Consider the following 19,874-nt stretch of genomic DNA (forward strand, 5'->3'; position numbering starts at 1 on the left):
TCCATTACAGGGGAGGTTATAATGTCAGGTGATGGAGGAAGCGACCTGCAGGAAGACCACGGGACGACTGGTGGTGAGTGAGAATTTTCCCAACAAACCAAAACCAGTGTGATGTGATGTGCCAAAATGCACACCGCATCACACTGAATGGCTGATTTCAGTAACAAACTCCAAACCCGTTCGGATTAGGGCATTACAATTCTTAAGTCAAATGATGAGAAACAACACGTTGAGACCACTCGGGAATTTCCTGAGAACATTATTGAATGAGGCCAAATGATTTGTGTTTTCACTGGCTTCAGTAATGACCATGACTGCAATAAGAGTCTCTTCTTATCCTGCTAATATCATATACTGTATATATATATATATATATATATAAAAACATACATTAACACAGACTACTCCGGTGGTGGAACATAACATCCTTTATATAAGTACTGTGCTTAAGTACAATTGTGAGGAAATATTGTACTTGTATTTGACAGCTGTTGTTACTAGTTCATTTTATCCCTACTTAAATACAAAATTCAAACAGTTGCAGTTCAAATAATCGAGATAAAAACCAATAGCTTTATTCTCACATATTTATTGATGATTAACTATTTTCCAGAGGATGCGCTTCTAATCTATTTTACCATCAGTGTGTGTTTTAGTTTTATGTCTTTGGATATGTTTCTTGTTTTCTGTAGTTGTTTTACCCATGTCTTGTGGAATGGGTTTTACAGATGCAGCATGGGTGGAAGCCCAATCCAAATTTCCACAATGTGGGGGCAATGAAAAGAATCAAAGCAAAGGATCTGAACTCTTCTTCCACCAGTACACCTGACTCTCCTCCTGTCTTCATCATTCTCTTCCCTGCAGAATATCATCCACAAAATTACCACCACTATCCACTTTCAAATGCAGATGCCTTTGTTCCACAATTACATCAACACTGCATGAGACTCTACCACATTTAGCCAACACCTGCTCTACTGTAACTGTAACTGTAACTGTGATGCAGAGGAGCCTCCTGTTCCCAGGAATCCACTTCACTCCACATATTCATTATATCCTGCATGTATGGGATACATCTCTGAACAGCTCTTCCCTTATTGGAGCGTGGCCTTAGGGCCTTTGTTGTGATTGGATACTTACAAAATGCCAGCCACCCCCCCTCCCCCCTCTCGTTCCAAAGGTCTGCTCCTGCATATTAAACAGTCTGGATTGTTGCAGCAATCAAATGCAGGAACTCCTTCATCTACATTATCCTTTAAATGGATAAATAAATAAATGAAATAAGCCACGACTGAGTCAGTCAGAACGTACACGGTGTGGTCGGAGGTGTGTCTTTTGGGGGGTGTTAAAAAAAAGGGTGGGGGGGGGTGAGACATGACACTGTGATAACGACAGATGATTAGGCTGCACTGCTGTAAACCAGTGAGTCAGCCCTCCCTTCAGACAGACACAGGGCAGGCAGAGTAGGCGGGACACAAGAAGGGAGACAGGGAAATGCATGGGAACTGTCCCCGGTGCTGAAATCCAGAACAACTGCTTTCCAACAGCTTCAAGTTCAACTCAGTGCAAAATAGAGGCATGCTGCCTTTCAATACCTGACCAATATCTGAGACAATCTGCATCACTAGTTTCAGTGTAACAGGTCAGTAATTGACTTGCGAGAAAAACAAAATGATGCATTCGTTACACCTACAGCAACAAACTTCTAAATCCATAGTGTGTGCGTGTGTGTGGGGGGGAGGTGTATTGTATGTCCAAACAAAAGCTTTGCTGTCGAGTCTATTCCACACAAATTTCATCCCAAGTCGGTTGTTTGGAATTCTGATCACAAAGCCAGGGGAGGGAGATTCTCTGCCAAGTCTTTCTTTCAGAGCCGAGTCAAAAAGATTATCATTAAAGTACTTTTTATGTCCCAAACCTCAGTCCCCAGGGACAATTGTGTTGAGTTTTTATGCTATTTGTAGATTAATCATCTCCGAACACACACACTAGCCCCATATGAAGTCAATGTGAAAGGGTCTGGATCAACAGGAATTGGATATTGAATATTGAAAGCATTGTCCCCTCCCCCCTGTCGCCGCCCCCCACCACACCACCACTATTCTTTGAAATGATTTTGTTGCATTATTCATCTTTGAAAGCTGTCAAGCTTTGTGGCTAACCCTTTGTCAGTTTGCTCAACATCACAGATGCACCATGAGATGGATTTGCACACTGTACATTGCAGACAGATGATCTAAGTAGGAATCCAGCTGTATCATTTAGAAGCAAAGGAAGGTGATTCAGCTATATTACAGATACTGATGTGACTGCTGATGAGATCAAACAATGGGGTACAAAGCATGCTTTACACTCAGGGAATGCGAACACAGTTGTCACACTTTTTGTACCATTGTCACAGGACCTTTTGTCATGTAGACTTTGTAACTTGTTACCCTAATTTCCCCTCAGAACACCAAAGCAGCATTGATGTTATGGTTCAATGCTTTCATTTGTAACTCATGTAACAAATGAGAGCTTCACTGATGGAGGTGCCTTACTTGGATATACTGTAAATTAACAACTTGCAGCCAGTAATTCCTCTCAGTTTGACATGAAAAGCTTATGCAACAGGTCTAGTACTTGCAGAAGCCACCCTATACGGCTATAAGGGTCATTGTTGCAATATATAGTATTTTAGATGAGGCCAACAGAAGAATGATGTCACAAGTCTGTAAATAAGGGTCCTTTTCTCGGGCACTGCAGAGACCAGGCGGGTGTGGTGACTGCATTAGCAGACGCGCAATCCTCAGCGCAAACGCTCCCACAACCATAATATGGACATTCCTGTGACGGCTTTCCACCATCGATATGACTACCTTCTACTTGTCGGACGTGTCTTGAAGTTCAAATCATTAATCTGTTGCCACGAAATTTGACACATTTTGCCAATCTTGCTTTATTCCGGGAGCGAGGTGCCCATTGACGGTGCGCCTCCCCAAGCCCGTGTTTGATAGAAAAATACATGCACAATGACAACCTGACATCTGCTCTCCATCTGACAGCAGCTTAGTATTCCACACAGACACCCCACTCTCTCCCACAGAGCACCCCATGCCATGTTTTTTTCCTATGCCGCTTTCCCTCCGTACCCCACTCTTTCTCATTCCTATGCGGCTTTTTTTTCTCCCCTCCGAGCCAGCTTATTTCCACACACGAACAACAACGGAATTGAACAGCGGCTTCATGAAATATGCAGGTAAAAAGGCAACTCGGAAAACATCGACATCTCAAGCACCACACTTTTCATGCTCTACTGAGAACTGACCTCCCAGTCTAACGTATCCCACTCTTCGGTAAACATCCGGAGGATTTCTTTTCATCCAAAAAAAGCGGACCAGGCGCAGCGGCTCTATGGAGCGACTGGGCGATGCGATGCCATTGCGCTTTTGGTATTATCCTCATGAAATCAATTTGAACAGGGGGACGTCGTCAGGAGGAGAAGGCATCTCGGCGGCGTCGAAACCAACTTGAGCGACACAGAAGAACGATGCTACGCGTTACAGTCCAACATTTGTTTTTGCTCGGCGATGGTTGCAACCAATTAGCACACCACTTGCGCTCGGAGGCGAATAGCTCCTGACAAGGCGCTCCTTCTCTCGAGCCTCGCTTCTATTTCAGCTGCTGTGCTGCTTTTTGGAAAAAGGTGGCAGACTATACAACACACGCAACTTCTCATTTCCAGGATATAGGGGGGGGGGGGGGGGGGGGGAATTTAGCGTAGCACATACTCCAAAGCCAATAAATCCCCGAAGCGCATTTGACAATTCCTTCCCCTCTGCTGAGGAGCAACAATAAAGGAAGCATGTAAAGGTCCCTGCATGAAGCGCCTCTTAAATCACGTAACTCCAGCTATTCCATGGTGAAAAAGAAAAGATGCATTTGATCCTTAATAGGCCCTAAGCAGAGGCAGATATGTGGGGGCATGGTGGTGCTACAAATGAATGACACTGGGTACCATACAGTAGACTACTCACCATTAGCACAGCAAAGTTATTATGATGGGTGCAATGAATAGTGGTCGTGTTGCCCCCGGAGCCTGTTATGTGGCAGCCCTCTGCCCTCCAGCCACCGTGTCCATCCAGTAGGTCAAAATCCCAATAGGCTGCGGTGGGGTCTACACCCAGTGCGAAGTGCCTGAGAGCAATAGTAACGGAGTGCACGGCGCTCCCGAGGCTGCACCCATCTGCAAGAAAAACATTCAATTAAGGAAACCAAGTGGAAAGTCTATAAGTGCTATGGCCAAAAGAAGCGTGGACATAGGGCGCATACATTAACATACAAACACATACACGAGCGTTATGTAGACATTGCTCAGGTGACTAGTACTGCAGTTGACAGACTGTTGTGTGAAGTGTTGTAAATTAACTTTCATCTAAAATAGAAACCCAACGTAGCATTTTTGTATATGTATGCTTCAGTGATGTGGAATGTGATGCGGTGATTCATACATGTACATGCAATAAACAACAGAAAGTAATTAGGCTTTGATTTATTTTGGCAACACGGCACACTATGGATGCAAAGCTCGTGTGACAACATGTTGCGCAGAGCAAACTGATAGACAGTGCGTGCGTGTGTGTGTGTGTGTGTGTGTGTGTGTGTGTGTGTGTGTGTGTGTGTGTGTAAGCATGTCGGCAATACAGTGCAGCGTTGACATCACAGACATGATGATGATAAAAATGGATTTCCTCTTACCTAATTTGGTGAAAGCAACTGGTGTCGAAACGCTCCTACGCTTCCCATCGTCTGCGAGATTGGACGAATTCCCCGTGCAAGGAAAGAGTTTCCCATTGCGAAACACAATAAACTGCAGCTTGCAAGTGGAGTTATCAACAGATTGCAACGCAGAGGAGGAGATAGGCGTACCAGCCAGCGGTAAATGGATTGAGGCGACTGCCACTGAGTTCTGCGGGTGGAACAAAATAAAGAGAGGAAAATAAAAATTAAATAATGTCTCCGAGATGCGCAGGGGAAAAAACAAACTCCCATAGAAAAAGACTGACAATTTATTTCCTCTCCAGGAGTGGAGTCGACCATAGACCACAAGTGACCAAGGGAATGAGAATCATGTTTGAAGCGCTCTAGTGCGCCTATTTGGTCAGGCTCCCTGCCGCAGAGGTGGAAATGGTTCTTACCATTTCGGCTTGAGGGCACATCAACACTGCAGCTTGATTTAAAGAGACAACCGGTCTCACTTTATCTTCTTTTCAACGACTATAAACACACAAAAACAAAACATCCTTGGCAACATTTGGAGGAAAAGGGTTTCTAGGAGGAAAGCATGGCTTGGGTATGTGAAGGTGTTGGCACTCGCCATCTTTGAGCACAAGTGAATCTAAACTAATCTTGTAAACATGCTTTTTATTTCTGTAACTGCAAGCAAAACCCCTCCAAGAGTCCCCTGTGCAGCCAGAAATCCCATCAGAGTTGCATTCAAGATCCACAATCCCTCTGATCTGCTGTGCCCTGTAGCTGATCATGTTTACATAATTAACACATTACATATTGCAGTCGGGTCTGTATGCCCTTTTGGTCCCAAGAAAATGTGTGCTAAAAAAACAGGAACAATGCCTGTTGGAGCTGCATGATAACAGCAGCAGGAACTTTGCCACAGCTATAGTTGGATTGTAGCCCCTGGTGGACGGAAATGTTGCTCAAGGGTGTGTGGACTGGTGAGTGGCTGCACTTAGGAAAGGACAGGCAGCACTTAACCCTGCCACAAGATCAAGTTTAATAATAAAAAAAGCCTTCAAAATGGCCCAGTCAGCAAATAAGAGCTGCATATGTGACTACACACTCCACTTTACGCATCCTATCAGGTAATGCAACTGCACAGGCTGTGACCGGCACAATATTTCATACATAAAGGTAATGTAACATGTATAAAAGCAACGTTTTCAACACACATGATGTTAGTTGTAATTTTCTCCGAATAGTGCTAATCTTCTGGTTCCTTCGACAGAAGCTGTTGAATTTATTAGGACATTTCTGCACCATGAATTTAATTTCTAGGAAGAAGCGAGACCCTGTTTATCCATTAAGTGTCCCTGACGGAGAACGATGCTAATGACGAGGCTGATGATGTGTTCATTGTCAAGGTAATGATTGTGTTTGTTACGCGGGGGCTCACTTTCCAAATGGAGTCGGTTTTGTTCGGCTTTCAATCACGTCACCCTACAGTGTGAGCGGATCAGCACTTTGAGCCTGAAGGGGAAGGAAGCTTCCGGCCCAAGATGGATGAGGATGCCCATAAAGTGCCCTTACAGTTAATGGGGAGCTGCTTACTCAGACGTTCAGCCCAATCAATGTCGAGAATGATTACATTTCTTAATCAAGTTAAACAAGAGCTCCTTTGCTCCTTTATGTTTCTCCAGGGTTCCCACAGCTTAAGGTGTAAGATATATTTAAACAACTTTACAAAACTGAAGGAAAGAAATGATATTATTGTGGCGAGTCCCAGCACAAAATACATCGTGCCTCGTGCACATTACCGTTTCAGCCATGCACATGGAACATTTAGAAGAAGTGGATGTCGTCCCTGTGACGTCACCCATTGGTTTGGGGACTATCCTATTACGCTTTCCTGATGTGTGTGACGTAAATGCAAGAGGCATTGGGTAAATTATTTGAAAAAAGGATGTTACCAATCATTTGAGATTTTTCATTGCAATTACAGAAGAGAAGAAAAGCATTTTTAAGACTTGTGAAAGATTGATTCAAGGCATTTCAATACACATGAAGGTCTTATGTTTTAGATTAATGAATTCAATGCTTTTGAAGACTTCTTTAAGGTCACAGAACCCAGTTGGTGTTTGTTAAATGTGGGAGCCCTGCCCTGGCGATGATAGGCTTCGTGACTTCCTCGTATACACAAGGTTGTTTTCATCCTCCATTCTCCTGGAAAACGCAGTGATTAAGCACAATTCCTTTACATTACACCCACCGTGTGAGGAGCCAGCGGTGATTTTACAGTATCGGGATTGTTCACTATTAGTTTCTGCATTGACTCACTCTTGAAAGGCTATTGATTTTCATCCTGCAGCGTGTGTATGTGTGGGGAGAGGAGAAAAGACAGAGAATCCTTGCCTTCAAATTTATGTTGCATCATTTCCTTTCTCCAAACAGCTCAAGCTTGGAAGTCTTTTTCCTAGACGTCATGAGATACAGACATCACAGATAGAGGCGGAGAGGATTTGAGCCTTGGCGGCCATCGAGAGATGAAAGAGTTAAACAGGAGGCGGGGCCAGCACTCTCTCCGAGGGGTCCCTTTTCGTACGGTGAACACAGATGCCAGGTGACCTCCATCCCTCTGGGGAATGTTTTTCAAGGCGCACAACTCACAAAAATAAATCTTATCTTGTATACTTGTTCCCTCATCTCTTTCTACATCTTTTATCCTCTTTAATGTGGCATATCAAAGGGATTTACAGCCCAGAGGGTGTGCTATAAGCCACGGCTTGCGCAAGGTCCCGTTCCAAACGACAATCTGTGTTCCTCCTGAGCAACCTAAACAGCTACATTTCCTCAACCCCGACGCCACCGGGGACCTCACACTTCAGAGTTGATTTAGCTGGTTGTACCTCAGCCGTCTGACCTTCCTCCAAGCCCCTCCCGTTACAACAGGGCAGCATGCTGTAGCCTTAGTAACCATAATCACGCGCTCCCCTCCATCTCTCGCTCTAGCCTCAGGATCATTCTGCTTCTCCTATTTTTTTCTGCTTCTTCCTTTCCCTACAGAGGGCATCCAGGTGAAGGTCAGCTCCTATTTCAGACTGTTCCTTCTCCTCCACCTCCCTCCCTTCATCCTCCCCCCACCTGCTCCTCGATGCACGGCCCTGCTCGATAGAACCACAAAGCTGCAAAACAGCCTGCAGGGCAAAACACAACAGCGCTGTTTAACCCGGGGCAGCCACCAAATCACAGCAGAAACATCAAACTTAAACATGGCTCCATGACTTCACAGGGGGGGATTACTGTCGATGTGTGTTTAGACAAAGAGGTGAAAATTAATAGCCAGTAAGTGTGTTTTTATTGCATAATTCAAAATTAGAAAAAAAAGCTACGGCTCTGTGCCTTTGTAGATATATCTGTGGGAGAGATACATTTATTTATTTGCGCAGGCGGCAACTTGAAAATTAACTATAATTGAAATGAATTTCGCTCAAAGGGCAGCCCGCTGAGCTCGGCCCCAGCCGAGGAAAACTGCTGACGAGCATGATGGGAGATTTGCATAATTCTTTCTTTGTAATCATTGGCAGTCCTGTCAGCACAGACGTGGTCAAAGACACAGTGACCATGACAAATAGGTAGACATCAGGAAACTTTAGGGGGTCATTTCTGCCCATAATGTTTCAGAGTCTGACAATGAATCACATTTTGCTCAGAAGCAACATTTAGCCAGACCTTGTACACACGCCTCTGCTGGAGCTACTTTCCAGGTTTGTATTTGTATAGCCCAACATTAAAAATATACACAAAGGAAACATAATTATACAACAGTGATTGCCATGGTTGCAGCTTGAAAGGCGTTACAGCATTATTATGTTGTAGCGTTGTTAGCATTACTTATCAAGAGAAATTAAAACACAGTCCTACACGGTTGCCATGCCAACAGGAGTATGTTTCCTCCAGACAGGTTGTGTTGGTTGTGAGGGAGGGTGGGGGTTGGGGGGTTGGGGGGGGGGGCAGTTTTGAAGCAGGAAATCAGGCTCTTTGGAGTGGCAGATATGTGCTTCAGCTGTCAGCTACACTCTCCTCAGTCAGCTCTGACTCAAGCAGTCACATCACAGGGTTGTGTCTTAATAAAACACATTCAAAAGGCTGCAACAGTTGGACCACATTGTTTGATTAAAAGGCCGATGTGGATTACAAATGAATGGATTAATTTTTCTGCAAAAGCATAACTAACAATATTAGCTGCAGGGCGATTGATAATGAGCCAAAAAGAGCAGACTCTTTGAGACAAAACAGATCTTAGGAGGGAAATTCACAGCATTAATTAATGCAATATACATGGCTCTCTACAGAACCTCCATTGTATCCAGAGATGTTTTGTAAGAGTTTGTCTCATCAGTCTCCCGATGCCACGTCAGTGCAGCCTACATGCCCATTATTAGTGAAGCCAAAGATGACTGTGATTCAGGACAGAATGTTTCTTAAAGCACATGTTTTCAGGCAGCACTGTAATAATGAGAAACTATTCGACCACACAAAGGGGGAAAAAAATAACATTATTCCATTCCTCTGAGTCATCTCCCATTATTCTTAAAGGGTCAGTTCACCCAAATCACAAAATAACATATTCTAACTGGGTGGTATCAATCCATGCAGACAGTTTCTGTTTAATGTGCAGAGGTTTTTTAAATATCCACTGATGAATCTTGCGATGTTGTTAGATATATAGAACTGCTCACTGACAACTGTCCACAGGGAGGTGTACATAATTATCCACAGTAAAAGGATGGAAAGCATCTTTATCGCCAGAACAAATGTTGATATTGGACGATTTGTTCAAAACTCCAGATGAAGTTAAACAACAATGTCTTTTAGGTTTTTAAAAGATAGAATATATTGCTTTTTGCAATATATGTGCATGACAATTACAGAAAGGCAGGTTGCTTCCGAGTTCATATGAAATGAGTCAATGAAATGTTTTATCCTGTGAGCACCACAGATACAGTTACAGTGACCTCTATTGTATTGTCATCTGTATTATTTTGGATCAAGGTCTCTAATTAAATAGCCACATTTCCTGCATGAAATAAGTCTGTTTTGTTACGATTGGTGGTTCATTCCCAGTTTGGCAATAACTAAACTAATCAGAGCTTTGTGGGTCAAGGATAAGGACATCATCTTCCTGTATCAGAGCCAAAAAAGTAGCTACATCCAAAATAGTGACAGAATAATGGCGTCAATTTCAGATGAGATCAATGAAGCTGCACCTGCTGCTTTAAGTCAAATGACGGAAATAACAACTCTTAAATCTTCTATCATTGTGACAAACGTTAACCTAATGCTGGATTCACACTTGAAGCAAGGAGTTAACAGCAGTCCTAGGTTTTATTTATAGTTTAGTGTTGGATTCTGCCCGCTGATAGCTGACTCAATTATTTCTGCCTTGTCTCATTACTGAGACTGCTGCTGTGGAATCAATGTAAATGTTTGAGGAGACACACATCAATTATGGCATCGCTACTGTGGCTATGTGGGTAAGCTGTGTAACCCTATAAATCCACCTTAACTGCTCATAACAACCCCTACCTCAGCCTCTGTTTCTTCTTATCGGCCTAACACTGTATTACTGGAGTTGTGGAATATATTCAAGATAGGAAATAAAACCCAAAATATCTGCATGGCTGAATACCCCTGTGAGTATTTGAGAGAATATGTTGATTTGTAATGTGGATGACCCAACCCTTTGATATAATGAATATATAACTATAAACTATTCTTGTCTTTGAGGGGAAATTTGACTTTATCATTAATCTGCAATTTACATTTCAGTGAAAATCCAGTTGTGCTGACACACTGACTCAAAAGGACTGTGTCTCGATGGTTCAGGTGAAAACATGACATCTGTGTCTCTATTGTCTCACTGTTAATGAGCAGATAGAGTAAAGGTTTCGATGCGTCCTTTAGTAAATAACATTCATATTCTTGTCTGTTCGAGGTGAAGACACGACTCTCCAGCGAGCGCCTGCAGAGAGAGCCAATGACAATCCCAGACCCTTTAATCTATTCATGCATTCATTCACTCTCCAAACCATTCATTACCTGTTTATTCACTAACATGTTCACTCTGAATAATGCTGAATATATGATATAATTGGGAAGAGTCAGCATCCGGTCCACAACAATATACCTTTTAACCGTAGGCTGAGAAAGGATTTCACACACACACACAGACACACAAACATACACACACACACGTGGGTCCTTTTGGAGCGAGTCCAGGTCGTGCTTTACTATCACCACATGTTCTCTCCCACGCTCATGCTTCTCAAGTCTGATTCAGCTGCGGGGCAGGGAGACAGGATTAATGAGCGGTCATTTGGTGCAGCAATAACAGTTGGCTATCACACAAAGTGGGTGTTCTAGCACTGCCCGAGAGGTGAAACACAGTCATAACTTTGGATTAGACCGCAGGGATAAGCGTATAAATTCCACTTAATTCAGTAGATCTAAGAGCTCTGTTTTGTTCAATTGCTTCCAAATCATCCTGATTTTGGGCCATTTGTCCAATGTAGAAAAGGACAAGACAACCATACCATCATGGTCATGTTGAGCCTCTAGATTATTAATAGATTTCTCACTTCTGTCGCACCTGTCGGACGGTGTTATTTCAGACACACTGCGTCTCAAACCAGAAACTAATGTACTGCGCTGATATCAAATGTCACAACTCGTCCGTCGATCGCACGACTGTCAGAACCACAGGTTTAACCAGAACGTGTGCATTCCACTCCAACAGCGTGATTAAAGCAGATCTCCATGAAGAGAGAGGGGGTAGAACAATTGTGGTCTCTTTGGGCCTTTTCAGATTGTAATTTGAGATTTGGTTCGGAGGTGAAATGGATGTGAACTGGTGTGTGTGCTTCGCAGATTGAATCATTCAATTACTTTCCAGTCGCTATTTGATTTTCCGCGTGTGTGGTGTTTATGACAATCGCTCAATTTTGCCGAGCTAAGGCTAACTATTTATCCCCTAAACGTCTGCCATCAAACCGTTTTCAGTTTGAGGGGAAAAGGTGAGCTTGGTAAATGAACTGGAATAGTTACGTTGAGTGTAACCCTAACAGTTGATGTTCATGCTGCAACACAAACATGATTTGAGATGTGTATCTTGTCTCCCTTCCATGATGTATAGTATGTATTAGTATAGTAATTACCATTGACCTATGTTGGCCCATAGTGTCTCCTTCTTATTTAGTTTGCAGCGGCAACAAAGTATAGTTAGAGCTGTCTCCATGGTAACCTGCCAATGAATCTGAGTGACTTAACAATTTCCCTCCACGGTGGCAGAGCAGGGGGCTAGCGGGCGCTTCATGTGTTATGAGCCTTAACATCCACATGGGTATGCATGAATATGCATGATTGTGGGGAGCAGGGGGTCATTCATCGATGAACCACCCTCTCAAACAACTCTTCAGCTGAGATCAAACTATTAAGATCTCAAAGATATAAAAAAAAACCCAGTTATTAAATTTTCATATGTGATTTAATCAACCCTCAGGAAAGTGTAAGATTTCTTGTGAGCTTGATAATGCAATATATAGAGTGGTCTGAGAGCTGCTCATTGCTGGTAATTCAACACAGGCTGCAGCTTTATAGGATTTATCCTCAAAGAAATAGGAGGATAACTGATTTTTCCATTCAAATTAAACTAGATGGATGGAAAGAGCGGAGGTTATGTTTATGTGTACCGAACCGACAAACCGACATGGACTCACTGAGGTTATGTTTTGCACTGTCAACTAAAAAACGTTACCACAGTGGAGTGGTAACGTTACAAAGCATAGAGAGCCAGAGTAAATGAGTCAAATTTAACAACGTAATACTTCTTCCACACTGTAATGTCAAAGCGTATAAAAGCACATTCCTAAACTGATGAGTGACTTTGTTTGGCTAATTTTTTGTAACCCGTGTAGCATTAAAACATAGCACACCTATAAAGCTAGCTAAATAGCCAGCCGTCTGCAACTTGGCTGGCTAGCTTGGGAATTCCACCATACTTTAATGCTACACTGGTTACAGAAAATGAGCCAAACAGCAGGCTGGTGGCCCACGACTGCCCCGGGTCTAACGGTCCCTATACCTCACTCCCCACTACTCCGGTCAAGCAACGTAGCCTGCTATCCGTCTCCAGAGCTGTGTCTGCTCTCTTTCCAGGGATATGCAACCACACTGTGAGGCCCCACTAATGTGTGTTGTCACCATAATAGCTAACAACAATCGCCATTTTCTTTTGTACTCGTCAAATGATCTCGTAAAACCATTTAATCTATTTTTCTATTCTATTTCTCCTACACAGTGGCATATCATCCCTCACATCTGCACACACCTGCTGCTGCGTGCAAATGAATGAGAGTCCAGGGGGTCCAGAGGGTCTAGAGGGTCCAGAGGTCTGCATAGCTAAGACAAATCACTCCGAGGAAAAGGAACAAAGATTTTGGAGATGAATCACCTCCGTGCACAAGTGTCTAAACAGCATAACAAGACTTCTACGGTCCACACATTGTGCTATATGATGCAACAAGCTGACTGCTTCTAGCTGAACCTTACACACACACACACACATGTGTCCTGTCAGGACAAACACAACAACATGGAATTCACCACGCAGCGCTGTGTAAAGGCAAAGGCTGCAGAGTGGGAACATTACATGGCAAATCATCATAAAAGTCTTAGGTCCAGGACCAGGTCATGCTACATGCTTAAATAAGGTGTTAATTGCAATTATAGCTATAGCCATTTTTTAAACCAGCACAGCAATTGCGAATATGAAAATGTACAAAGTCTAAAAATAGACATTGCTTTGCTTAAATGTATTTAAGATACCATTATCATTGTCTAGAGACGACATCTTCAGTAGCCTGTTCTCTCATTTTGCATTTAACGTCTTGTCTGGAAAATGCCCAAGGGCATTGCCAGGGAAAATCTAGAGGATCTGGGAAGGAAATTAAAGCACAGAAAAAAGCGAGAAGGAGAGTGCCGTATGTTTATGGCCTCCTTTTACCATATTAATCCCTTCCTACTAATCCTTCAGCTGCACCAAATAAAACTGTAATGGCTTTGGTGGTCATCTTTATCTCATTGGGCTGATGATGAACTCTCTGGTGAAAATGAAAAACTCACCACCAGGCCAGTGGAATGTTTATTACGCAGTTAAAGGTTGTATTAATCAGTTCCTACGTGTATGTGTGTAACAGTGCAAATGTGATGCAGAGCAAGACAAAAAAACAAGAATAAGTGTATTAACCAAACATAACCCACCCAGGATAAAGCTTCCACCCACTGTGCTTAGTCACATAACATTAGCTTTATCAAAATTCTAGCCTCCACATTTTGAAGTCAAAAAGTTTGTTTCTTCACACAATCATAGCTGGACATATAATATTTACTTTTCTAGTAAAAAGTGAAATCTTACGGAAACCTCTTCATCTTGATTTGTATGTGTATTAAATTCCAAACACTTATAGGTTCTCCATATAATTGCTGACTACACAATTTCGGTTTTGCACCTCTTCAAAGCTTCAAATCCCCAGAGCTACTGTTTCATGGGGGCAAAGAAATATAGCACCTTGTCCCCAGAAGTATAACGTCGTCAGACCAATATCTGATGGGTTCAGAGTTTGCAACTACAACAACTACAGAGTAGGTAGTGGCAAGTATCTAAAATTACAGAAGAGGTTAAAAACTGGACAATTATCAAATATGTGCACAAATGACTTGTGTTTATGTCCTCCGCAAGCCTTTTCTTGACAACAGATACACTTTCAAACAGCTGCCAATCACTTTGCACGAATAAGTGGGGAAGGTGCGTTTGGCAGTGCAGAACATCATAGAGATAAATACATACTTGTTTAGGACTTGGACTTGGCTTGGACTTGTTGGTTTTGACTTAGGGTTTCACAAGACTTGTGACTTACTTGCGACTTAGAAAACAATGGCTTCGTCCCACCTCTGCATGTGCTGCTGCTGCCAGTGTTGGAGGTCCCTTTCTACTTGGATCTCTTCGATTCAACTGCGATTTGGATCAGATCAAATTGTCCTCAGGTCTTAGACCTGATGTAACTTTCCTCAGGTCCTGATTTGGATTATTTTTATTTTTGTTGAGATTCATTAATGCACTTTGGTTTTTGGTCGGTTTCAGATCCGGACCAAACTATTGGACCCGTGAAGACATTCCATTACAGCCTACACGTGGTGAGTATTTCACATTAAACAAAAAGATTTTCATTTGAGTTTTCCGCTCATTTAAATGTGATTATCCTGTTTTACGTTAGACAGAGAAACCTTTAAATACAGTTATGGGGAAGCTATCTTATGAGTAACATACAATAGTTACAATTTTATTAATGTGACAAGAAATAAACGATTCCTCAAAGTTGAGTCTATCAGTTTTTATGTAATGCATGCACTTGTGATGTGTTTGTCCACAGCTGCTGTTTGGTATTCTGTACAAGTCTTCCAGTCTTGGTCATGCCGAGGAATCCAAGACACTTCAACGTAAGCAAGTGTAGGATGGAGGATTTATTGGAGCGCTCTTGTGCCTCAAACGCACATCCCTTTAATCGATCTGTTGAAGCATTACCATAGTCAGCTCACTCTGACTGTTCAGCTCTCCCCCACCCCCCTCCATGTTTGGATCAATGAAGGTCCCCTCCATAGTCATCCCAACCCCCCCTCCAAATACAGTGGGACCAGAGTCAATTGACTCATATATATATATATATATATATATATATATATATATATATATATATATATATATATATATATATATATAGTGAAAAGAGAAGGAGACTTGTATTTCTCAATCGACCATCATTCTAACTTTATCCAGCGCCATGATGGTGATGGCCATGATGGGAAAGGCAATTCTCTTAATAAGATGAACAAAAAGATGATGGTATGAGCTTACTATGTGCAAATGAAATCCACTAGGATCTGCACTCAATTCGTCAGCCATTGAATCTGTTAAACTGAGGTAATATACTGGTGTCAATATATTGCCGATTTTTCACAATGGCAATAAAAAGCTGGTGTGAGCCCTGTGGTAATGGAGTTGGTCTGAACTAGTGACTTCAAATATATATTAAAATACCAGGTTAAATTCCAAGTGCACAGAGACGCACTTAGTTGACCGCATAGGGATTCTCATACATGAAGTGATGGTAAAGAATACACTAAATGAGACATATTCTTACAGATTCATTCATATTCTTCCGCTGATTATTCCGATTATCGCTTATGTATTTTGTGGGAGAATTGTAAGGATCTATTAGAAAGTAAACAGCAAACAGGAAATGAAGTGAGGGAGAAATGGGAAACATTCAACAAAGGACCCCAGCCAAACTCAATTCATGGGATAACTAGCAAGTAGAGATGAATCCATTGTCAATTAATTGGTAAAGCTGATAGAAAGTAAATGAATTAGTGTGTATTTAGATAATCGAATAATTGTTTGTTATTTGTTATGCAAAAATGTAAAGAAATTGCTGTTTACAGCTTCTGTTACAGTTCCAAATGTGAATAATTGGTTTTCTCCAGTCTTCTATAACAATGTTTGACCGTTGACTAGACCAACAAGACGTTTGAAGACATCAGCTTGGATTCTGGCAAACTGGGATTGACATCTGTTGCATCCCTAAAAGCAAAAGGACTTCAGGACTCATTTTACAGTACTACAAAGGTTAACCGTGCATATTGCAAAATAATATAAGTGTAGCTGAAGCGTCCAAAAAAGTTGGAATTTCCCATTAATTTGTAGTGTTTATTTTGTTGGTGGGAACCTTATAGTACTGTTAATCTATCACATTTTTTTCTTATGTTACCATTTGTCTCCAGGCACATAAAAACAAACATTTCCCTTGTCTCTGACCGAGGTCCAAGGTCAGAATCTATATTTAATGGCTGCACATCATAACGTCAGTGTCAATTTATCAGGCTTTTACACAGTCACCCATACCACATCAGTGAAATAAACAGACAGATGATTTGGATGGAGCAGACCTAACTCGAGCCAATCTACCCACAGCACACAGTCATCCATCTACAGAGCCCCCACTTGGCCCAGATTAGCATCACACAAGAGGGCACACTTTGAAGATTCTGTCTCAAAAAGTGATTAGCTGGGAGCCAGCCATGTCACCCAACAGGGACTTATTAGCTATCCCACTTAGTGTACACAGTGACCACAGAGAGACAGGGAGAGGTAGAGGGAGAGAAGTCATTCATCAGAGATATGTTTTCACCCTGATTAGGAAACAAGCAAAGTAATGGTGTTAACAACCCACTGACCTTTGTCTCATCTTGCTGTTTAACATATGCTTCAGAATGCTACAATCATCCTTGATCCAAGCGATGGAGCCTGGGAAAAAGGTGGAACAAAGAGATTTGAAGCGATTGTTTTTGATTGATTTTTGTGCTTGTTCCAAGTTGGACCGTAAAATCGATGATTTACCTCTCCAGCTTAGTTTAGGAGCATACAGCCTGACTCTTTTTCACTGAGGAGTACCATCCATTCTTTAAAGGGGAAATATGCGAGCAGAGCAGAGGCTATTTATGATTCAGAGTCTGGGCCAGCATCATAGCTCTTAACATGGAGATGGCTGAGCCGGCGGGTAGAAGCTAATGGTGCCAACCGCGCTAATAATGCTAACAATGGCAACAGTGCTGACAGACCCAACAGGGGGAATATCGCTGCTCTAACTTATCTCAGGAATATCTTGACATAAAGCCAAATTACATGTTATTTTATTGGTACTGATAATCGTATTAAACACTTGCAAATTGCAGTGTAATTATTCAGTTTATGTGGTATCACAAAATGAAAGTTATTACAGTGTAGGCCTGGGGTATGAGGGCTGTAATATAAAACCCTTGTTTACTTTCTTTTCACTGTAATTATAGTGCAGGTACAGGATATGCAGGCTCTAAAATAATGTTGTTATGTACCCAGTAGCAGTAGGTTCCCAGTAAGTGATTTCATTTAATTTATTCTTTTTAAATAATTGTAAGGGAAAAGTACAGAGAAACAATGACGGCTGCAGAAGCCATGTCTGATGTGCTGTACATTAAATATTGCTAAAGTTAATTACCAACAATGACTTGATGGGCATTGGTAATCCAGATACAATTACATGTTACAGTTTAACATGTTAAAATCAGTGCATTTATTGATCTAAATCAAGAACAACCATCCACACACACACACACACACACACACACACACACACACACACACACACTCTCACAAGAGAGAATTGACTCAAGTACAGGAATAATGACGAGTTGGTGTCATGATTACAGTTCTGGACAAGTTTTGATGAGGACTTGAATGTTGTTGAAATGGTATACAAACATTTTGAGCTGGCTGGTAGGGAATTCCAGAGGGTGGATGCAGTTTGTGCAAAGGAAGTCATATAGTGTCTAATTCGACAATTTCCTTCTGATATAAAAGTGTTAGTGGCAGTATAGTGGGGTCTAGTAATGAAAGTGTTGAAAATAGATTGAGCTTAATGGTACATTTAAATGTACCATTATGTATGTGATGTTGGAATATTTAATAAAATGGTCAAAAATGAGAACAACATACTTCTTTAGGATATTGCAATGACGACATTTTAGTAGTTTCTTGTAAATGACTTTCTTGAAACCAAGAGTTATGTATGAAGGATGAGTAAAAATCATTGCATGAATAAACGTTAGAGCTATATCAAATGGTAAGCATTGTCTGATTTGCATAAAGGTTTGAAGATTAGCCCTAACAGTTCTCCCTTACTGTTTGCATGTTTGTCAAACCTTAGCTAAGAGTCCAAAATGAATTGCTACCTCATACAGTATGTACAAAGTATTTACAGTGTAATTAGTGGGCTGTCAACAGTTATTTTTTCAACAGAAATATGGTTTAATCTCTAGCCATTGGTACATGTATATTGTAGGACTAGATTCAAGATTAAAATATACTTTAGTACTTTTAATTTTTTGCAGCAATGTCCTGAGAGCTCCTTGAACTCAACAAGACTAACAGCTAAATAAACATCCAAATGTATGCACAAACATACAGCACAGCATCCCATGAAGAGGCAGAAGGCATACTCCACCTTGACTCTCCTCTCCAGTGTCAGACTGTAGTGGGATTCAGCTATGGTAATGTTGGCGGGAATGGATGAGGGGGGGGTTATACCAACAAACCCATTGCTGCTGTCCACTCTGTCCTCAAAGTGACACTATCTAGCTGTTTGCCTGCGATCCTTTGACCCCAGGCTACCACTGCCAGCCATTTCCGGCTCCATCAAACGAAAGAGCCTGCCACATGCCCCTCAACCACCGTCGCTATGTCACAGCATTTGAGCTACAAGCATCTCAGGGGTGTGAGCTAATTGGTCACTTAATGGCAGTCAGTCTGTCTCAACCACTCTCTTCAGAAGAGGTTAGTGCTGTCATCAAGGCATCATTACGGCAAGAGATTTGACCGCTGTGTTGGGGCTGATACAAAGATTTGCTCCTTGCTTCGACCTCGGATTCATTTAAAAGTCAATCTGGCTACTTAAATGCTGTAATTCAAGCAATATTACTTTAGGTTTCCGTGTCCGTAAAAGGTTTGTCCACTAGATCACCATTAAAATAACTTTCCTGACAGTACTGAGTTAAGTGCTTGCTGTCGAGTTTGTGAAGTGCCTTTCCAATAGTTTAGTTGTCAATCAAACAGTGTATGGTGATGTCTTTCCTTGAGTTATCTGTTAATAAAGTTTGAGTTTCAATATGTCTTTGCCTGTTCAGGCATGGTGGCTGTCCCCACTCATGCTAACTACCTAGGTCTTCTTCTACTTCCTTAATTCAAGGTCTTGCTCCCGCTGCTGGAAACGTAAAGTGAATCACTGTCCGTACACTAGAGTTAAAACAAATAGTAATTAACAGAAGACTAATAGGCAACCATTTTAATAATGGATTAGTTGTTACTGTTACTCAGTTCCACTTTCTCAAATGTGAGGATGTTCTGCCTTTTCTATAATAAACTAAATATCCCGCACGCACCACCAGACTCAGGGACAGTTTCTACCACTTCCAGACCCACAGACACACTCACTCACTGTCTGCACTAAATA

At 41.8% G+C, this 19,874-nt stretch overlaps 1 protein-coding gene across 1 annotated transcript in view; it reads right to left on the minus strand.

The window, feature by feature from the left end:
* The window catches only part of adgra1b (adhesion G protein-coupled receptor A1b), a 195,817-nt gene that overhangs the window by 68,634 nt on the left and 107,309 nt on the right, over positions 1–19,874 (minus strand). The window contains exons 13-14 of the mRNA XM_029449473.1: positions 4,738–4,948; positions 4,017–4,225 (exon numbers count right to left, since the gene is read on the minus strand). Of these exons, the coding sequence (XP_029305333.1) occupies positions 4,017–4,225; positions 4,738–4,948 (420 nt within the window). The remainder of the gene's footprint in view (positions 1–4,016; positions 4,226–4,737; positions 4,949–19,874) is intronic.

This window comes from Cottoperca gobio, chromosome 15, assembly GCF_900634415.1.
Source record: "Cottoperca gobio chromosome 15, fCotGob3.1, whole genome shotgun sequence".
In the NCBI taxonomy this organism is placed as follows: Eukaryota; Metazoa; Chordata; class Actinopteri; order Perciformes; family Bovichtidae; genus Cottoperca; species Cottoperca gobio.